At 54.0% G+C, this 22,401-nt stretch overlaps 1 protein-coding gene across 1 annotated transcript; it reads right to left on the reverse strand.

The window, feature by feature from the left end:
- Positions 1–336: 336 nt before the first annotated feature.
- Positions 337–20,645, reverse strand: IPO13 (importin 13). Its single transcript, XM_037149477.2, has 20 exons — positions 19,736–20,645; positions 17,367–18,103; positions 11,713–11,853; positions 11,459–11,600; positions 11,191–11,357; positions 10,861–10,981; positions 10,627–10,774; positions 10,049–10,230; positions 9,943–9,969; positions 9,636–9,770; positions 9,317–9,460; positions 7,943–8,023; positions 7,012–7,149; positions 6,723–6,819; positions 3,710–3,762; positions 1,455–1,521; positions 1,308–1,366; positions 1,068–1,157; positions 590–771; positions 337–501 (listed from the first exon to the last, which is right to left on the reverse strand). Exons 1-20 carry the CDS (start codon positions 19,817–19,819, stop codon positions 405–407), a joined length of 2,892 nt encoding a protein of 963 aa, XP_037005372.2. The 5' UTR covers positions 19,820–20,645; the 3' UTR covers positions 337–404.
- Between the last annotated feature and the right edge of the window lie 1,756 nt (positions 20,646–22,401).

Raw genomic sequence — 22,401 nt, forward strand, 5'->3', positions numbered from 1 at the left:
TTGTTTAAGCAGAACAAGGCAAGGCAGAACTAGGAACCCAGCACTCAACACTGTCGATTATGTGTTCATGAACAATGGAACTAATTTAAAGGGGCGTGGGTGCTGATACTGCTGTGATCCCCAGCCCACCCCAAGGGCGATGGCAGTGCTCTGAATGGCTCCAGCCTAGGAGCAGCTGACTCTGGCAGTACCCCTCCCACCCCAGGAGCAAGAGGTTGGCTCCACCACTCCCTACCAAGGCCTGGGTCCAAGCATCCTTCCCTCCTTCCCCTAGGCCTTCTGGGGCCACCGTTAGGTAGCAGTGGCAGGAGAAAGGAAGCAGAGACGACAGGGCAGTGAGGGTCCAGGTTTACTCTTTGGGTACAGGGAGGAGTGAGCAGGTGTGGGTGGGGCGGGAACACCCCTCAGTAGTCAGCTGTGTAATCTGTGCCATGCAGGCCCCGGCACAGCAGTGTGAACTCCTTCACCATCTCCTTCACCCGCCTCTTGTTCACTCGCTCGCTAAAGGAGAGAAGGGAGAGCAGGTTAGCACCATCCACCACTACTGTCTCTTCCAGACCTGAGCCCAGGCCCCACCAGCTCTGCTCACCGAAGGATCTGCTGGCTGAAGGTGTCCTTCTGTTCAGGACTGAGGCGGGCAGAGGGAAAACCAGGCGGTCGCAAGGCCTCCTTGATCCACATGCTCAGGAGGCTGAAGCAGTGTTTGTTCAGAGCAAACAGGATGTCAGCAAAGCAGTCCATGAGGCTGCGGGAGGCCTGGCCCCCAATGGCCTGAGGAAGACGGGTTCTCAGTATACCAGGCCTTGCCCCCTCTTCAGCAGAGGTGCCGCGCCATGCTCCACCCCCTCACACAGTTCCTCAGCCACACTGCTTATGAGAAGCGAATGCTGCTTTTTGAGAGCCAGCTGGTCGTCCCAGCAACTCTTGCAACTTTCAGGCATTCAAATAAGGAAGAAACAGAATCAGAGAGTTTAGAGGACCCAAGGCTCAAGGTTCCCAAAAGGGCAGCTGCCACAGCAGCAAGGGCCACCACACCCCCAGCGAGGCCCCCACCTGCTCCACCTCACCTCCAGCACTGCTATGAGCAGCACGCGGCCGTCCTCCTGTACCACCTTTCCCACGGGTTCTACTTCCCCACATCGAGGCAGGAGCTCTGTCTGCAGAGGATGGAGAGGACTGTCAGCCCCAGCTCCTTGGCCCCTCATCCTGGAGACAAGACCTGTACACCACACCCCTACCCTCTGGAGGCCTGGGCAGGGTAGGCTGGGTGTAGGGGTGGGGGGCTCAGGGGTCAGCCTGGCACTCACAAAGAAGCCACAGGAGGCCTTGACAGTAGGTGCCTCAGGGAACTTGAGGGCCAGCACAGCTGTGGGAGAGGCAGAGGCAGATCAGATGGGGCCTACAGATCCTCTCAAGGGGGCCCCATGCCCACCTGTGCACCTGGCCGTACTCACCACACTGGAACACAGCTTTGACATCCAACCGTTCGCACAGGAACAAATCCGGCTTCCGCTTCAGAGCCTGCAGGAGGTGGAGCTGGTAAGGCCAGCCCCAGCCAGCTCCAAGGACCATCTCCCCCCACTCACCTGCCACCCCAGGGCCCAACGTCACACACCATAGGCAGAGGCTGCGGACACTAGCTACCCAGCCATCTCTGGGGCACCCAGACCATCCCAGAGTTCAGTAGGCCAGGAGAGAAGCAGCCAAGGAGTGCTAGGTACATGTACATGTACATGTACATGAATACGCTGGCATATATCAGAGAGGGTGGGGTTCATAATGCAGATAGCTTGGGTCCCAAGTTACTCCCTAAACAAACACCTTCCCCTCTCCCCTCCATCAGGGCCAGGTTCCTGCAGGCTCCAGGTAGCCAGCAGTGATGTGGCTTTGACTCAAAGAGGTAGCTGAGGCCCCCTTTGTTTAACAGGACAGCAGGAAGGAGAGATGACAGCTGGATGGGGAACACAGCCCAACAGCCCCCTCCTGTGTCCTGCCATTGAGCAGACACCCTTCAAATCAGGAAGAGGAAAAGGAGGGCAGGAGCCTTGGAGCCACAGCCCCACCTTTCCCCCAGGGTGCCCTGTGTCCAGGCCCTTCTCAGCCATGGCCAGCCCGGGGGCCGTGTTGCCATGGGGCGGGCAGCGGAGGGAGCACTGGGGGCAGATAGCCCACCCCAAGTGGTACTGGGACACGACTGACACATCCTCAGGTCACAGGAGGTGCTCTGCGCAGCTCCCGCGGTCGTCAGACGCTGCTGGTCCCCGAAGCCTCCCAACGCATAGCACACAGACCCGACCCCTCCAGCCCCCACACGCCTTCCAGTCTGCCGCACTCACGCACATGCAGACGCCCCCGCAAGCACCCTCACTGAAACACCCTGCAGACCCTCAAACACACTTCTGTCACATCCCTTACACAGGCACACACTCTCCCACAGTTCCACATTTGCAACACACCCTCACTACATACTCACACACCCAGTCCCCAACATCCCCAACCACGTCCACACCCACACCCTCACCTACCCAGTCTTCCGTCCGGCACAGACACGCACCTAACACAGCCGCCCACAGATACGCTCACACGCCCTCAGCCCCAAAGCTGCCCCCATGCTCATCCAGGCCCAGAAAACACTCCCTGTTCCCCACTCCCCTCACCTGCCCCCCAATAAATGATGAGTTACAAGAGAGTGAGAACCAAACCCACTGTTGCTCACCATTACACCCTCAGCGCCTAGCAGAGTACTGAGCATGTAATATACCCTCAGGAAATGTTTGTGGAATGATTGAGCAAAAAACCCCATTATTTAAATTAGCCCACAGGACTCCCCCAATCCGCAGGAACCCAATAACACAGAACTCCTGTATGCTAAGCCCACATTCCCCAGGCCTAACACACTCTCTCCGCACACATACCCAATACAGACATACCAACACCACAACATACATGCAATCCTCCATAGTACACAGTGCTTCCCACACACATCAACATTCAAAACCCATCAATGTCCACAGCATGTCAACATGAAACAGGCATTGATGCACATGTCCACACTCCAATTACATGCCCAACGTAGCGCTCATACTCCTTACAGCAGTTTCTGCTCCTGCCAAACCAAACTCCAGACATAGGAGGTAGGGTCCGGCACACACCGCATTCGAACACAGCCCACACGGTCTCGCGGTGGAGCCAGCGCCCACCTCCCAGCAGCAGCACGACCCTCCACAGCCCCACTCCCCTGAAGCACACTCATCTCGCTCCTCCCTTCGGAGCTCCTCCCAGCTGCCTCTCAGGAGCAGGCTGGGGGCACCGAGGCAGGCAGTTCCCGGCAGGAGCACGGGGACAGTGAGCCCCAGGCCCTTGAACTCCAGTCCTATCCCGGAACTTCTTGGGCACCCCGGCCGCACAGGAGCTGCTGGGCACAGGTATCACCCCTCCCGTGCCCACCCAGACCAGGCCAGCCCACTCCCTCCCTCTGGGGTCGGCCTCGCCCTGGACTGTGTAGGAGACTGAGCTAGCTGAGGCAGAGGGGCACTAAAGGGGAATGCTGGGTTGTCAACTTCCACGGAAACAGATGAAGAAACTCTATTCAACTGAACAGAAAAAAAATTTGTCAACAGAAAGCTAAAAATAGGCTTAAATTGAATTTCAACATAAGAGAAAGAGAAAGAGAGAGAACAGAACGTGAATGAATAAAACTAAAACACACCTGTGCCAGGAGTTGCATAAATGAATCAACAATATCAGGATGATCCCTGGGCCCTAAAATATAATAAAGATGGAACTTAAGAAAAAATTATACAAACAGCAACTCAACCTCATATAGTTGTGTGGGACTGAGAGCCTGCAGGGAGACAGCGTGGGGGCGCATGAGCAGCAGGAAGCAAGATAAAGAAACAAAACACACGAAACCATGAACTGGGAGAGCCCAACAGAAAGAGACGGCAAAGTGAAGGACGGGCCTGCCCCAGCTCCCTCCCGGGGCTTCCGCCTACTTCCCGTGCCTCCCAGGCCGGCCTCCCAGGGCCCCCAAGTGACTCTTCGGTGCTCGGGCAATGCTGGCCTCCACATGGCTGAAGGAACAGCTCCGCACTCTTGCTTCGGCCTCCGGCAGGCTGGGGCGGCCCTCCACTGCTTCCTAGCACATACCTCCCCATCACTAGCCATTGAACTGGAGGGCAGGGCTGGTTGGTTCCTGGTACCTCCTTTGGGGGCCTGGGTAAAGACCCTGAAATGGCCAGGATGTCTGGACCTGAGCAGGTACCCTCTCACTTTGATGGCCTTAGGGCTCTTGGTGTGGCCACAGAAAGGAATCTATGGGGTCCACTTAAACCAGAGGACTCCTTCTTGGGTAGGGCAGTGCCCAATATGCTGCGGGGATGGCCAGGCAAGCCCCTGGCAGGGCTAAGGGAAGGAAACTGCATCTTGAGGCCAAAAATGAAAGTCCCACTCAGCAAAGCCCCTCCACACGGACACGGACTCAGCAGAGAGCCAGGCTCAGGGCTGCAGACCAGCTCCCACCATTGTCCCCCATGAAGAAAGGGGGAACCCAGCTAATGTATCACCTCCGGGTGCAGTGGAAGGGCAGAGCCCGAGGAAGGGATGGCAAGACTGGGACAGCATACAGGTAAGGGGACCACCCTTCCTTCCAGACAACCAACAAGCCCAACAAATAGGAGACTGGACAATATTCTGCCCCCAGTTCTGATGACATCTGTGGCAAGGACAAGGCGTGCCCCCGGAGCTGCTGCCCGGGCCACTCTGCTCTGCAGGGGAGGCATTGCAGGGATGCCGGCCTGCGACACCACTAAGGAGCTGTGTGATCTTGCGCAAGCCACACTCGGTTTCCTCACTGTAAAGCAGATAACAATCTCTTCCTGCTTTCTTCCCTAGGCTATGAGGAGTCACTGATAAAACCTCCCCCTGTCACATCTGAGCCCTGAGTTACTCAAGTCCTGGAAGGTGAGGCCCGATGTGCCCCATTCCTCAGATCCAGGGCAGACAATAGGTTGACCTGCAAAGGCCGCCCTGACAGTGGTGAGCCAGACAGCAAGGAAGAAAGGTCCCAGGGCGGGGAGCCCTCAACCTCCTTTCTCCAACAGTGTCTGGTGTCCACTCTGTGCTGGCCTCATTCTCGACATGGGATGCAGAGAGAGGAGACCCAGCCTGCCCTTGAGGGGCTTAGTCTAGGGACAGAGACAGACGTGAAGGCTGATTACTGAGTGTAACTGGTGCTTTATCAGCAGTGTGTACATGATGCAGGCTCAGCACAGAGTCAGAGGCACCTGATTCAGCCTCACAGAAGCTTCTGAAGAATGATGCACAGGTAAGGCATGAAGGAGAGAGAGTTCACCCAATTAAGGGCTTTGGGCATTCCAGTCAGAGGAGCAAGGCACAGGGACCAACTGGGACACAGCAAGGGAAGAGTCAAGGTGGCTGGACTGCTGGAGTCATGGGGAGGCTGGCAGGAGAGGACGCAGAGAGGCGTGCAGGAGCTACACCAGGTGGGCAGGGACAGGATGGCAACCTGAGGGCACTGGGGAGCAACGAGAGGGTTTTAAGCCAGGTGGGGAAAATGCTTAGATTGTGTTTTATAAAGAACGTGGCAGCTGCAACATGCCGGATGGACTGGAGAGAAGGGCAGATGTCAGGAAAACCAGTTAGAAAGGTGTCGAGGTGATGCAGACACTGTGCTGAGACTTTGACCAAGGAAGGTGGGGAGCAGTGGGCAGACTGTGGGTAATGAGGAGCCAGGACCGCGGGGACTTGTCCCTAGCTGGGTATGAGGAATGAGAGAAGTAAGGTTGAGGATGACCACATCTGGGTTTCTGGCTCAGCTGTGCCCCCACCTTGGACCTCCCCACAGCCCACCAGAGCAGAGGCCAGCATCGTGTGACCAGACACTGGGGGCATAAGCAGAGAACACTCTGGCTCCACCTGAGACCCCTGGTGAGCCTCAAACCTGCGGGCATGCATCCAGGTAAGATTTGTGAGGCTGGCAGAAAGCAGTGCTGTTTCATTCCCAAGTTAGAAGCCTGGTTAGACACCAGGGGAAGCCTCGAGTCCCCTTTTCCCAACTTTCTCAGGCTAAGGCCACAGTGAATGGGGGTGGTGGGTAGGACCACAGCCATAGGCTTTTGGCCTGGAAGGGAATAAGCCTTGATGCAGGAAAAGGAATCCACATTCACTGAGTAGTTTTGTGCAAAAACCTCATGCCAAGGGCCCAAAAGATGCTACTTTAATGCCTACAACAATCCTATGAAGTATAAGATGTTTCCATTTTGCAGATACGGAAACAAAGGCTTCGCAAAGGTAAGTGACTTGCCCAAGGTCACACAACTAGTTGGTGGTGATGAACTTAGAATCTAGGTTTACCTGCTTTCAAAGCCCATGCACTTTCTACTTTTAATTATACCCCAAAGAAAAGGAGCCAGCCTGGCACCCCAAACCCCTCAGAGCTTCTGGCCCCACCTTCCCCATCATCCAGACTGGCCCTGAGCCCAGCATGCCAGAAGACATCATTCACTCTCTTATCCACTTCGGCCTAAGGTGTCAGCTATTTGTAAGGTGACAGTTATTCATCCCATAAGTTTCCCATCAAGTTGCAAGTGCAACTCAGGGGACAGAGGAGAACAGAGTGGGCAGGCAGCTTTGGCCCCCCAGTCGGGGAAGCAGAGGCAGTGGCAGTGGCGGCAGCAGCACGGACCCTGGGCAGGACCTACCTTGCTGGAAGAGAGTGAGCGTGACGGAGGTGACGAGCAGGAAGAGGGCCTCGATTGGGGGGAAGTGGGCGGGCTCGTGCGCAAAGATGTGGACCAGCTACAACAAAGCAGGGAACGCCAGTCAGCTAGGCCCTGCCTCGCAGGACTGGCCAGCCTCCCTGGGGTGCAGGTGAGGGCCCCTGCCGCGGCAACCGTGCAACCCCCTCTACCCACTGACCCCATCCTGGGTCAGACAGATCTCTGACTGGGATGAAATCTAGAACACGGCTGTCCCAATTAGAAGGCCCACCTGTCGAGTGAGGTCAAGAGCAGAGGCCTGGGGGATGGTGCTGTACATCCGACCCAGCATCTCACACAGCTGTGGCACCATGGGGGCAAAGTCATCCAACAGCGTCTTAACGGACTTCTCGAAAATTGCACACACGGCCTTGGGAGGAAGCAAAGGGGCCCGTGAAACAGAAAACATGATTGTATTATAATCATCAAGTTTGCTAAGAAACTAGATCTTAACTATTCTAACCCCTGAAAAGAAATCCTGAGTATGCGACCTGATAGAGGTGTTAATTATCACTAAGTGGTAATTGTATCCTGTTATAATATACAAATGTATCAAACGACCATGTTGTGTACCTTAAATTTATACATTGTTGTATGCCAAATATATTTCAATTGGAAAGAAAAAGGGAAAGCAGCCCTGGTCGGCAAGTCCCCATCACCTGGAACAGAGTGGAGGTCCAGCACAGCAGAGGCCTGAGAAGGGCCCCTTACCCACAAGCCCTGCCTGGCTTTTCGAACCCAGCCAGGCAAACAAGCCTGACCCTCATCCTGAAAGGCAGGAGGCAGAAAGGCCCTTTTCAGAGGGACACAGGCCAGAACTTTGTAACTCAACCCTGCCTACTTACATCTCCACCATTTCCTCTCTGGGAGCAGCAACAGCAACAAAATCCTCAACTGAAAACGACCAAAGGTTGGGCTCTGATGCTAAAGTGGATCCTTGACTGTCACTGGGCCACAACATCACAGTCCTTTGGTTGAGCACTTCTTCTGATATTAGAAAGTTTTGAATGTCTTCCCAAAAGATTCCTTATATCTATGGGACAGGATTCACCTCCTTTATTTCCTCAAGACCATCACAAGCTTAAGTGGGGCAGCAACACGTTCCTCCTGCTCTTCCTCTGAGAAAAGTCACCTTGGGACAGACAGCAAGGGTCTGGGCTCACCTCCACCACCTGCGCATCATTCAGCCATTTGCTCAGCACCTTCTGGATAAGCTGGAAGACCTGCTGCAGCACCACTACCACCTGGAGACACGGGAAGAAGTCAGATGCCGCCATCAACACTGTCACCACCCTGAGAAGGACGGGGTAGTAGGAAGTAGGCCAGGAGTTCAAATTCAAACCTTTCACCCCTAGGCTGCATACTGAAGACAGCTCATGAAACCCTGGCAGAAGCAGTGTTTGCTCAAAGCCCCGCGAATGAAAGAGGATTATTTGAATTCTAGGGGTCCTCTTAGAAGAAGCCTCAAATTGCACAGCAGGGATATTACGAGTGCTTCATAAGATTATTAAAACATTGTAACTTTACAGAAATCACTTTCTATACACTTCTGCTCAGTAAAACTCAGTGTCAAAAGCCCGTGGGCTAGCCCCTGACTCGGAGACACAGTTTCACCCAGATAGGCCGAGGTGAGACAGCACCAAGGGATGCAGAGGTGCGGGAGCAGAGCAGGAGGAGACCCTGGGAGGGGAGGGAAGGCAGGATGACGCTACCACAGGAGAAGGGGCTCTGTGGGAGAGACTTAGTCTGGGGCCAAAGGCTAACTGAAACTTGGGTGGGGGGTTGAGTGGAGTGGCCAGGATATTGTGGCTTCCTTTTCTTCCTCTTCTTGCTTTTTGGTGCCCCAGGAGAAAAGTGAAGGGGGTACTGGGAACAATGATCAAAGCAATCCCTCACATCTGCACAAAACTTTACAGTATGCAAAGTACTTCCACTCAAGACCACATCTGCTACCTGGAAGTTGTATGAGATGAGCAAACCAATATTCTGAGAGTCATAGTTTTGAGTGGGAAGCTGAGGCTTGCCCCAGATCAAACAGCTTATAAGTGGTCACCCAACGCCCTGTGCTTGAGCTTACTCCAGCACTTGTCCCAGTGCTTTGGGACCATCTGTTCACATGTATTTCCTCTGACTGGGAGCAACTCAAAGGAAAGAACGATTACGTGTGGGACACATAAGCATCCTTGGTGCCCACAGGGGACAGTGAATGCTTCTACTTCAGTAGAAGGTCCCAGAGTTGGGGGCTAAACAGGGGTCTATAATTATATCACGAAGGACAATGTCAGTGTCCCCTATGGTGTGGAGGAACCACGACAACACCAGAGTTGGGTTGGAGACAAAGACACCACCCACAGGGTGGGACAATGACCTCACTCCCTGTGGAGATAGGGGCAAAGATAAGATCATTCACAGGGTCAGGAGACCAAATGCATCATGCCCCGGGGAACAATGACAATATTACCCATGGAGTTGGAGGTGACAATGACTTTCCCACAGGGGTGGGGGGTGAGGGCAATGGCAATGACAACATCACCCACGGGGTTGGGTCCCTGTGGCACTGCCAACTTCCGGAGTTCAGAGCCTTCATGATCATCCTCATGATGACTGACGTCCAGCGTGGTGAAGAGGTTGGAGAGGAGCCCCAAGATGTGGACAATGGCCAGCTTGTTGGAGGGATTGGGCTGTGGAGAGAAGCAAGCCAAGTTCTGGATCTCCCAGCCCAGCTTGGAGCCCTGACCCCAGTTCTGACTGCCAGCTCCAACCCCACCCCTCTGCAGCACAGCCCACACCCACAGAAGCCCCAGAATCCCACCCTGCCCCTTCCCTGCCACACATACCCCACCCACGCTCACTCACTATCTCCTCTGCCAGCTTCTCCAGCTGCTGGATGTAGGGTGAGATGAGCAGGTGCAGGTTCTTAAGGATCTCCTCCACCTGCAGGGCTGACAGCAGGAAGCCCAGAGCCTGCATCAGCCACATGCACTGACTCGTCTGTGGGACAGAACATGGAGGGTCAGTCCTGGACACACCTGGTTGTGGGTGGGAAGAATGAACTGACTGGGGAAGCTTCCAAGAACAGAGAATAAGGAACCACGCAGTGGACAGTATTTCTGTGGGTTCTGGCAATGTCCCTGGGGAACCCCCTAGAAACTTTGCAGCTCACCTTGTGGATCTGTTTCATTAGCACATCCTGGGGGTAAAAATAAGAAATATGGCATCAGAGCAGTGGTGTGCCCCGAGGCCCAGCTCCACCCAGGACCCATGCATACCTGGGAGACAGCTACAATGTTGGCAGCATAGGGTGGCAGGTCATACTTGCATTCTCGGCAGATCTTCTTGAGGGTGGACACGGAAGAGACAGAGAGCTCAGGGTTGCCTAGGGCATGCAGCACGAGGGGCAGAACGCTGTTGATCATGACAGGGTGGTCAGCCAGCCATTCAGACAGAGCTCCTGGAGGAAGAAGGGAGGGGCCGGGCAGCTGAGGCAGACAGAGCTCCCAAACAGGGTCAAGCTGCAGCCCCGTATAGAGCAGTGCTCATTCAAAGGGCTGAATGTGTGTGTGCGTGACCAAACACCCTTAAAGCGGAGAAGCAGGAAGGAGTTCCTCAGGAGAGGCCCAGCACTGCTACCCCACTGACAGTGCACTAGCCTCGCTGAACTGCAGCTCAACACACTCAGGAGGAAGGACCCCGAGATGTGCCAGGCCAGTCAGTTGGCTGCAACGCCAACTGCACGTGTGAGCGTCTGCGTCTCCCCCATTTTGGACAGGACCCAGCAGGCCGGCTGTAGCTGGGATGGATGACTATGCCTTTGAGAATGTGCTCCTGGGTGTGTGCCAGGTCTCACCAATGGTGAACATGACGGTGTCGGCCAGCTGCACGTTGCTGATGCTGATCCTCGGAATGAGGCCGATGAGCCCAGGCACCACGTCAGAATAGTTGACGTCGATGGTCTCTGCGATGGATTGGAAGCCATAGAGCAGGGCCTCTGTGTGCTGGGGAAAGAGGGAGCCACTGGCTTGGCTGAAGGGCAGGGTGCGACAGATCTGGGAGGGCTGAGGGAATCAGGCTTGGGGGGTACCTGCCAGGAGTAGGGCTCCTCTGAGCTGGTGAGCAAACGACCCAGCTTGTCATAAAGGTTGCTGAGCAGCTCGGCCCCCAGCATTTCATAAACATACATGAGCGTGTCTGAGATGTCCACCCTGAGAAGCAGACGAAGGCCTTGTATACAGCCTGGATCCTGCCCCCAAGCCCAGGAGCCCACCCTGGTCCCCTCAAAACCCTGTAAAAGTGCTTAGAGAATAGAGAAAGGGGTCCCGGGGTTCAGAAGGCCTGGCCTTGCACCCCTCCCCTCATTGCCTTCATTATTTCAGGACTCCATTTAGGGCTAGCATCGGCCTGCCACCATCACCTGTAAATTCGGAACTGCTCCTTCTCATCTGAGGACCAAAATCCATACTCCTCATCAGAAGGGAACTGGGCCTTGTGCAGAAGCACGTCCACCAGCTGGAAGTAGACCGGCCGGTACACCTGCTGGTACACAGCCTGCTTCTCTGCCTCAAAAGACAGAATGTCATCCTGAGAGAGCCAGGGAAGACCATTAGCCACCTCACCAGCAGCCACCAAAGCCCACTTTCTTTCATCATGACCGCCTCCTACTGGAGGTCACACAGACAAACCTGCAGTGTATACCAGAAGGTGAGGGTCAGGGAGCTGGTGGTCTCATTGACAGGATAGTGGCCAGGGATACCCGTGCAGAACATGATCATGTTGACAAGGGCCAGGAAGCTCTGCCAGTGGTCCACTTGGTCCAGCAAAGCCCTGGGAGGGAGAAGATAGAGTAAGGGTACTCCACTGACCCCAGGAGGCCTCCATGACCCCCTCCCCCCTTAGGGTACCCTAAATTCCACCGTGCAGTGGCCCCACTCCTCACCGAGAGTGGTTCTCGCCCAGGGCCACAGCAATGCGGCAGATGCCATGGGAGGCCTCCATGTCCCCATTCTGCACGGCCTGTCGCAGCTGGTCCTGCAGTCCCAGCACCAGTGGGATGAGTTTCAGGAGTGTGTTCACATACCTGGAGGCACGAGCGCAGGAGACCCATCAGAGCCGTCTGCCTCGCCCTCACCCAGTTTGAAAAAAGGTACATTCTCCCTGCCTTCCATTAAAGCCTGCTCCCCATACCAAATCCAAAGAGAAAAGAGGTCAGAGCCCACATGACAGCTTTGAAGCTGCCTCTGTCGGGAAGAAGCTTAGGTCAGAGACCTCCAGGGCAATGCTGGAAAGGACGTGTAAGGTCAGAATTATGGGTTCGATTGTGCTTCCTAGTAGACTTAGAATTGGTGCTGGATGCATTAAGAGTTTGGAGGAGTTTAGGATGAGGTCAATGTATTTTGCATGTGGGAAGGACATAAATTTTAGGGGGCCAGAGGGCAGATTGTTAGGGGTTAAATTGTTCCCTCCTCCAGCCCTGGCTGGTGTAGCTCAGTGGATTGGGCGTGGGCTGCGAACCGGAGGGTCACCAGTTCAGTTCCTAGTCAGGGCCCGTGCCTGGGTTGTGGGCCAGGTCCCCAGTGGGGACCACATGGGAGGTGGTCACACGTGGATATTTCTCTCCCTCTCTTTCTCCCTCCTTGCCCCTCTCTCTAGAAGTAAATAAATAGACAATTTTAAAAATATTTTTTTAAAAATTGTTCCCTCCTCCAAAAAAGTTGAAGTCTTAACTTCTAGTACCTCAGAATGTGATGTTATTTGGAAATAGGGTCATTACAGATAAGGTCATGGCGGGGGGGGGGGTGGCCCTAACCCTAATGCAATATGACTGGTGTCTGTATAAAAATACATCCAAAATACATCCATGTGAAGACAGACACCTGCAGGGAGAATGACACGTGACAGAGGCAGAGAGCAGAGTTATGCAGCCGCATGCCAAGGAACAGCAAAGAGGGCTGGCAAACCACCAGAAGCTGGGAGGAGGCGAGGAAGGGTTCTCCTCCAGATTTCAGGGGCAGCTGACACCTTGGTGTCAGACTGCCAGCCTCCACAACAGAGACAGTGAATCTCTGCTCTTTGAAGCTGCCCAGTGTCTGGTCCTTTAAGTCAGCAGCACCAGAAAACTAATACAGACACTGTTCAAGGAGACTGAACAAGATGGGAGAGAGAAGAGTTAACACAGGCTCGGGAACCCTGTTAAAGGCTTTAAAAGGCAGCAACACAACAGCTCCTGAGACCATCAATCCTGCCTTCCACCCACCCACTACCAAACCCTAAATCCTATGTACTCTGGCGACAGCAGGAAGGGAAAGTAGATGATGAACTCAGAGCTAAGAGGCAAAATGAACAGGACTTGACGTGAAGGTGGGAAAGAGACAGGGACAAGTCTCAGGTTACTGGCTAACCAACCAGGTAGATGGTGGGGCTGTGTACTGAGACCTGGAGGGCTGACTGGAGGAGGACAGCAGCAAATGTAATGGGAGGCTGGACAGTGGCATGCTCAGTGTTATGCATGTTTAGTCCAAGGTACTTGGTGAGATATGCAGGGAGAAGTGTGCAGAGAATTGGACATAAAACCATGTAACCCAACAGTAGGGTTAGAGGAAGAGACAGATTTTGGAGTCATCAGAGAACAGCTGGGGAACTGCTCAGGAAGACAGTGCTGAATGAGAAAAAAGAAGACAGCCCAGCTCAGAGCTCTGAGGCTCAGTAATCCCCAGGGGCTGCACGGTGCGGTGCGAGAAAGAGACAGAGACAGAGAGGAGGCTGGCCCGTCCACGGGACTCCTTCCCAGTAGCTTGCTCTATGGAGATCAGATTAAGCAGAGGAAGTGACACTCTCAGGAGGGATCAGATGCTTAGGACCCCTCTGCTGTCAATCACCGTGTCACCATACCAATCTGTGCAGAGGTGGGAGCAGGGAATACTGAGTGTCCCAGAAGTCTGTCTGAACTTACCCCAAGCAGGTTGCTAGGCAGGTAGCCTCAAAACTTTAGGCATAAGATGTGGACAGAGGCAACCAGTCCAGTATGCTGCCCTCCACACCCCAGTTCTGGTGAGATAAGACGTCCATGCCAGCACATGCCAGCCCAGAGACGGCCCCAGAGACCGCTGCCTAGAGACAGCTGGGAAGGCTTTAGTCTCATGATCCTGACACCGGCTGGACCATCAGACAATGGGCACCTTCAGGCCAGCCCTGGGCACAAAGAGCAGGGAAACAGCCAAGGCCATGATCCGTAAGTTCCCCAGCAGCTGAGATGGAAAGCAGGAGGTAGTGCCCTACCCTCAAAGTACTGTATTTCAAAGCTCCCTCACATCTGCCAAAATCTATGTACTCAGTAGGTCCTCAGTGAAGGTTCTTAATTGTCTCAGCTGAGCCTGATAATAAGTCAAGGACAATATAGCTCAGAAAGACTCAGATTATTACTCAAAGTCATACAAAAACTTAGAGATAGGTTCCAGAAAAAGGCCCTTGCACTGCTGCAGGTCTGCTTCTCTTTCAGGGCCCAACTGGAATTTCCCCAAAGGATCTGTGTGGATCTCAGCCCACACCTCAAGTCCTAACTGATTGGGGCATCCACAAGCCTGTCTAATTCACCTTCTCTCCTCCCCCAGCCAGCAGTGAAAAGTTTTTCCAGAATTAAAAACATATTACAGGGGGGAAAACACTTCAAAGGAGAGAGAGCCAGGCAGGCAGCAGCAGGTGGAGGAGAGGGAACAGGGTGAATGGAGCACATGCAGCCTTAGCCAAGGGGAGGGCGATGTCAGGAAGCCTGGGCAAGGCAGTGGCTGGATGGCCCAGGAGTCAAAACCACTGAGGGTGACGTTCTCAAGCCAGTGCTAGGGAACTAGACAAGAATAGAGCAAGGTTCAAAATCTGACTCTGGGCTGGGTGTAGCCCACTCACTGGGAAAACTCTTGCATAGATTTTCTACACCTGGGCACCTATGCCTGAGACCTGTGAGTAGACAGGAAAAAACTTGAAGTCCCCAGAAGTTTCTATGTTTGGGGGAAGGAGATAAGAGATAATGTCTTTAGGGCTGTGGCTGAGACTAGTTCGAGAGGGCTGATTCCAGTCACTAAGCTCGAACTGCTGGGGCATGGCTGCTGGGACTCCTTAGCTGCCACTCACATTGAGCTCAGCCCAGACCTGCAATTAGAGATCCAGGAGCAGAGCTGAAAATGGGGAGAGTTGCTAAGCAACAAAGGGAGCTGCAGCCTATAGGCGCTCAGGAGGCTGTGGGTTCCCTCACTGGCTTCTTGCTTGCTCATTCGTTCAGAGAAGAGGCATCAATTACCTGCCAAAGCCCTGAAGACTGGCTGGGTAAACCTGGGTGTATCCAAGGACATCCCACATCACCCCCACACTGGCCCTGGCCAATTCCTCTTACCTAACTGTCTGAGCCAAACCTGCACTTGAGCTTCAGGCTGCCAAGAAAGGCCTTGACCTGGGACTTGGTACCCAATTAAGTTGGAAAACCTGGGAAACCAGGGAAAAGCATCATACTAACTGCCAATGTAATAATGATATAAAATACTAGCAACCGCAGTTTATGGAGTGCACAGGAACCATGCTAAACCTTCCACAGGCATGGTTTGATTATCCCCCTTACAAAATAGCCTTTATAAAATACCAGAAACAGGCCCTGTGCACACTACCCTATTTAAATCTAAAACTCTGTGAGGTCGATATGATCACACCCATTTTACTGATGAGGAAACTGAGGCTTAAAAGTGGCTCACCCAAGGTCTCGGATCTAATAAATGGACCATTTAAGATTCCAACTCAGATGTGGGTAACGCCAAGGCTAGCGCCATTAACCACTTCCTTATGCTTTCTCTTTCAGTGCCATTTTCCCCTCCGACTCTGCCCAGGGCTCCCAAAGCCCCACGTCTGAAATGTGAATGTCAGGCCTCCAGTCTTGCCCAGGCCAGTCCACCTTATTCCAAAAATTCCATCGTGCCATTTTCTCCGCTTGAAATCTCTGTATCATCCTCAGGATGAAGACTGAAATCTTAAGCTGGCTGACAAGGTCCTACATGATCTGGGCCCAGATCTCCTACAACTGGCCCTTAAACCCTGCTGTCTAATCACACCGGCTCACCAGGCTCTCTCATACCCTTGCCTGGGCTCTTTCATTTGTCTGAAGTGTCCTCACCACATCCATCACCTCCATCTGACTAACTCTTACACGGCCCTCAAAGCACGGCTCAGTTGTCACCTCCTCGGGGAAACCTTTCACAACCCACAGACTGTGGGTAAGAGCCTCTTCTAGGCTCTTACTGGAGAGCCCTGCTCTCTCCATTAGAGTATTTATCACATTGACTATACTTGCCCATTTGTGTATCTACTAGGTTATGAGCTCCTAACTTGCAGAAATCAACCCATTCATCTTCATGCTCCTAGTGCTCAGCACAGGGCCCAACACAGAAACAGGTGGTGCAAATAGACATTTGCTGAACAAATACCTTACTACACTCGCTCACCTTCTTTTGAGTCCTTAAATGCACCATGGTGCTGCCCACCACAGGCCTTTGTACCCGCTGTCGTTTCTGAAGCCTGCAATGCTCCCTCCGCCACCCCCGCTGCCACCCCCACTCCTACCCCTGTTCCTACCCCTCATCACTCAGGAAACTCCTACTTTTCATCCGTTCAAAAAGTACTGAATGCCACCAAGTGCTGCCAGGCACAGTGTGACAAAATAAAATGACAGAGTGCTTATCCTCCCAAAGCTGAAAAACTAATGGGGGACATACATTAATTTATAATGAAACCGTGTTATAGGCTAAGAAGGAAAAACACTGGGAGCTCTGAGATAAAATAATAGAGAAGACCAAACTTAGTCTTAAAAATCATTGAGGACATGAAGTTTCAGCTGAGGCAGAGGTGATATGCCAAGTACCTGTGATGGTTCGGAGCCTAGGAGGAGCGTGAGACACTCAAGGAATTGAAAAGACTGTGAGAGAGGAGAGCAAGGAGCGTGGCATGAGATGAGGCTGGAGATGCTGTACTGTGCAGCATCTCTGGGAATCACAGTGATTCTGAACTTCATCCTAAGAGCAGTGTGAAGCCACTGAAGGGTTCTGAGCAGAAGGGAAGAGTAGCCACTGAAGCCACTGAAGGGTTCTTCAGAAGGGAAGAGTAGAAACTCATTCTCAAAAGATCACTCTGGCAGCTGGGTAGACAATGAAGGGTATAAGGGGCAAAATCAGGGGACTGGTGAGAAAATTCTACAGTAATCTGGGAGGTGACAACAGCTTGGACTACAGTGGTGGCAGTGGAAATGCAACAGACAGATTTGCAATATGGTAAGGGTCAGAATAGCCAGAATGTGGCTAAGAGAAAGAGGAGAGTCAACTATGTTAACTGAATAATTCATTAGATGGTTAGTCATTTAATGTCTGTCTCCCTCTCTGAACCACAGGACAGGGGCCATGTCTTGATTGGTTCCTTGCTGTACCTCCAGCATAGGACCACACACTCGGTAGGCACTAAACTAGAGTTTATTGAACAGATGGATGGATGGATGGATGGATGGATGGATGTGTGGCTGGTGGAGCAGACTGTCCCTCTCTGGAAAGGTGGGGACCAGCTCACCTCTGGGCATCGGGCTGTGAGATGGCATTGACAATGGCCTCCACACTGCTATCGAAGAGCTCCGAGTCCTGCAGAGCAGTGAAGGCAGCTTGAATGAGTGCCTCGCAGTCCTGCAGCGGCACCTCCAGCTGCACCCAGCTGGAAAAGCACTTGAGCACCTTCTGACGCACACAGCTGGGTGAGTTGGGCTGCTGTAGCAGCTGCTCCAGCAATGGAAAGACAGATCCACACTCCATTGCCAGGCTGGTCCGCACCAGGCCTTTGCGATACTGGGGCAGGCGACTGGTCTGAAATTCCTCAGGCAGCACTGTCAGTAGCTCTAGCAGAGCCAGACAGCGACCCTGGCCATCCACTGGTGAGTCCTCAGCCTGGAAGAGTCGTACCATATCTGCCACAGCACAGGGCCAAGCATCAGGCATCATGCTGAGAGCCAGTGAGGCCAGTGCCACACATAGCCGAGTCAGCACAATCTTCGAACCACTGGCAAAGCAGGTGATCTGAGTGAAGAGCTGTGCCTTTAGACTTTCATACTGGTCAGCAGGGATGTCACTCCAGTAGCGAGAGATCTTGATGTGCAGAGCACTGGCCCCAAAGTACTGGATCTCAGGTACCTTGTCCGGCTGCAATAGCTGCCAACTGAAGTGCCAGGCCTGTGGAGAGACCTGGGCCTGCATCAGCCACTTCTGAGCCAGGTTCTTATTCTCAATGTTGGGGTCATAGTAGAGCTGGTGCAGCGCCTGCAGGATAGCACAGAATTGAACAGGTGCTGGCCACTCTGGGTCCTGCCAGAGCCCAGGAAAGAAGGCGTGACTTGGTCCTGCAAGACTGCTCTCTCTGACTGAGGGGCTGAGCAGAAAGGAAGAGCTCAAGGCTCTGCAGTTTCCTGGGCCTGGGGTCCTGCCGGTATCTTGAGAGCCTGAACTTCGTCCATGCTCTATCATATCCTCTTCTCCTTACAGCAAAACATTATGGGTCCAAAGAGTGAACCTCCACAAGAAAGCATACACACGCCCCAAAAGAGGAGACTGAGCTCACCAAAGGGGAGGCATGTGAGGTAAAGGCAAGCTCCATCAGCTCCCCCAGGATCATCCCTAGGTCACTCCAGATGCTAGTACCAAAGCCAGTGTGAAATGTGAGAAGGACTAAGACTTTGCCAAGCAGCCCATACTGGAGAAGGGGGTAAGAAAACCCCTCAGAGAGTGCAGGAGAGGGTCCAAAAAGCTTGTCCAGAGAAGGCTTAGCCTGTAGCCCTGACAAATGCCTAGCCTGGAGCTCTCAACTGGCTGAATTCCTCAGGGTCCCAATTCCACTGGGACTTCACACAGTAAGAAAACAGATTTATCTCCTTGGTAGCACATGGGACAGTGCGCCACCATGCCAATACTGCAAAGCCCCAGGGGATGGAAGAGTGAGACTAAGACTCTGACCCCCTAAGCAGTCTCCATCCAAGTAGGCTTGCCTGTATCTGTCCCTCTGACAGCCAGTTACAGCCACTGTCCCTGTTTGGCTGCTCAGGGATGCAGAGGCAAACAGGAAAATGCAGCAGCAGGGAAACATTCTCACCATTTGGTATGGCGAACAGGGCTCAAGAATAACAAATGAGTATCTGCAACTCTTCCCTATTTTCCATCAAGGTAGCCTCACTCATCCTGGGAGCAGGGATGCATTTCTGCATTCCAGGCCTCTGGGGGCAGAACCCAGAAGAGAACCAGAGAGGCAGTTTTCAAAAAAGACGGACTGGGCAGTGAGGGAGTCTGGGAGGGCTGTGGCAGAAAGCTATATGGGCAGACGAGGAGAGAAGAACCCTGAGGCTGCCAACAAAACCAGGCCCCTTGGACCCAGCACAAAACAAAGGGGACCAGCCATACTCCTGCCTGGCTTCATACAATAAAGGACCCTTCACCAAGAAAGAGTGAAAATATAACCCATATTAATTTAGTCCCAGATTATTTTCTGAGCCCCTGGTTTCAACAAAAAGGGCCCAGGATGGTAAGGCATAACTACGACTGCTGGGGACTGAGCTGCAAGTCTACTGGGTTCCTGGGTTCCTGCTGCACTGCTCATGCAGTTCCCACGGAGCTGGAGAACAGCCAATCTGGCTGGAGGTATAAGCTGTCAGCACTCTGGTGGGACCATCCCAAGACCCTAGAGTATCTGTGCACAGAGAACCCATGTCTAAGGAAAGCCAAATATAGCCCATGAGGGCACTGGAACACTGCTGTCCTGCTTGTCCCGAGAGACAGCGAATGCCAGATGTCCTGGGGGCACCATCCCAGCGGGCACCCAGCCCAGGTCTGGGCTCTGGCATTAATGTCAGCGCCCAGAACTTCTGCTCTGTCACTGGAGTGCCCACCCCAGGGCCCTCATACCTTCTCCACGTTCTCCACAGTGAAGTCCAAGGCTGGTGCTGCTCCAGCCCCTGCAGCCCCAGGCTGCTCCTCCCGCCGGTCCATCTTTGCTCCCTCCCCGGCAGGGAGGGGGACCCTGACCTTCTCCTGCCCCAGCCCCTTGGCTGCTGGCCCCCCTTGCTAGACCCTGGCTTGGGTGCCCAGGAAGTGATGTGGTGACAGGGGACCCAGGGTTGGCATGGCTGCCGAGGCCTCCCCACCTCTGCTGGGGGTGGGGGGAGGCTTGCCAGAACCCAAGAAGGGTGCTCTTAGGAGGAAATCTTAGGTTGGGGGTGAGGGGGACTCCGAGGAGGGAGCCGTCTGCGAGTTCTCAGGCCGGGGTCCCAGTGGCAGGTCACGGCTCTATTTCCAGAATCTGTGAGGAGGGCGTCATAGGGGAGGGAGGCCTGTGGGGAAAACCGAGCCCTTGGCCCGTGAGGGGTCAAAGGGGCGATGGCCTATACCCACAACACCCTCGACTGCGTGCACTCCTGGGTCCAAAGAGGAGGTCACTGGGGTGGGAGGTCACGGGGGAGAGAGCCCTTCGCGGGTTACGGAAGGCGATTCAACGAAGCGCAGGGTGCAGCTTCGACCGTCTGGAGCGAAGAGTCCGTAAAGTTGAGGGGCTGTGGCAGGTCCTCTCCGCTCGGCCTGGCCCGCGCTCTTCTCAACGCCCGGCTGTGGCCCCGCTACCACCACTGCCTCCGCCCCAGTGACTGACAGGCGAGCCGCCCGGCCTGGACGGGGCGGGGACCTTAGCGAGGCGCAGGCTGCCCTGAGCGCCAGTTCCTGACACCATCAACCCAGGCTTCGCCCCTTCCCCTCATCTGCCCTGACTCGGCCCGGCCAGGCACAGCCCAGCACGGTCAGCGGGACCGTGTAGAAACTCATTCCGGGTCTTTAGTCCTGTCCTCGCGCCAGTCCGCCCGCCACCGAGCAGGCGACGGAGCGGCGTGCCGCGCGAGGACCTCGCCGAGCCGAGGGCCCGCCGCTCGGCACTCTGGGAAATGTAGTCCGATTGCGCCTAGCGGGAGGGCGGTGCCTCGCGGCGGGTCCGGGAACACGTGCGCTTGGGGACTTGTGGACCCCCGCGAGCCCCGGGTTTACTAGGGCCGAAAGGTACCGCCAGTGAAACCGGCAGGGGAGCTGCAGAGCAGTTCCCTGAGACTGTGACTCTCAAGGGGTTGGTGGATGGAGGTGGGAGTGCCAGGCTGGAGGAAAAGGGGTGAGTGTGCGTGTGTGTGTGCGTGCGTGTGTGTGCTGGAGGGCGTATGTGGGGGGGGGCGGGGCGCGTTGGGACAGGTCACATTACTGCTCCGCTTCGCCTGCATCCTGGGTCCCAGGAAAGGGACCTGGTAAGGCGTTGGCGCCACTTTGAGGAGAAAGGGGGCTTGGCTGCCTCAGGAATGAGAAAGGACGGCTGTGGGAACCACCCTGTGCGCAACCAGGAAACCTCATACCATGGACAGTGCTCGGAGAATTTCATAAGGTTCTTGGAAGCAACTTCTCTTTACGTGTAATTAGAGTAGGACTAGCTCACACCTAAGTGACTACGAACAGTGTTTTGCATACATTACGCATCAATTCTCAACAACTCTAAGGCGGGGCTTTTATTCATCATTTTCAGACAAGGAAACAAGTTGGGGAAAGTTGAACTATCTTGTCCCTCGGCTAGGGTAGCAGAGATCGCAGATACGCTGGCGGCAGACCCCAGCAGTCCCTTCCCCTTACCACTCATCCTTTTATTAACTCTTGCCAGCTACGCCAGCCAGCGGGGCGGTGGGCGGGAGGCGGAACCTGTGTCCTTGCGTTCAGTGGACGAAAGGGGCGTTGGCAACAACCACTGGAGACCTGAGAAGGCAGATGAAGGCTTCCTGGAGGAGGAAAAACTTGAAGAATGGAAAGACTGGAAGGAAGGGAGGGAGGGAGGAAACTCGATTAGCTGGTAAGCAAAGTCCAGTGGGAATCCAGTCACTCAACAAATCTTTATTCAGAAAGTGTTTGAAGTACAGCTAGCAATCTGTGTTCAGTCTAAGGGGATATAGGTGGTGTGAGGAAGGGGGAAGAGATGAGTAACAGGTGAGGCCGGAAAGACACGTTGAGATCAGCAGACTCTTGGAGAGTTTAGACTTTATTCTAAGTGCAATACGAAACCGTGATGGGGTTTCCAGTGGGTGCCGATGACTGGGTTTGCATTTTAGAAAAGTCTACCTGTAACACGTGGGATAAATTGAAGGAGGAACAAGTAGAGGCAAGGGAGATTTGGAAAGAGGAAACAGGAAGCTAAAATAAAGTAACCGGTTCTAGGTCTGTGCCTAGGGCTGTGATGTGCCCTGGCTCTGGTGCTGACTGGAGATTTCACTGTGGAAGGACCAGGGGCAGGGGTGCAATGTTAAGAAATGGGCCTGTGTTCAAAACCCATCTTGGCCTCTTTCTAGCCTTAAGACCTTGAGTTCTGCAACTCACTTTTTAAAAATGAGAATAGCCCTGGCAGATGTGGCTCAGTGGATTGGGTGCAAGCCTGGTTCGATTGCCAGTCAGAGCACATGCCTGGGCTGTGGGCCAGGTGGGCATGTGGGGGGGCATGCGAGAGGCAACTCATCAATGTATCTCTTGCACATTGATGTTTCTCTCTCCTTCTCCCTCCC

Source organism: Artibeus jamaicensis, unplaced genomic scaffold, assembly GCF_021234435.1.
Source record: "Artibeus jamaicensis isolate MK-2021 breed Jamaican fruit bat unplaced genomic scaffold, CSHL_Jam_final scaffold_847, whole genome shotgun sequence".
In the NCBI taxonomy this organism is placed as follows: domain Eukaryota; kingdom Metazoa; phylum Chordata; class Mammalia; order Chiroptera; family Phyllostomidae; genus Artibeus; species Artibeus jamaicensis.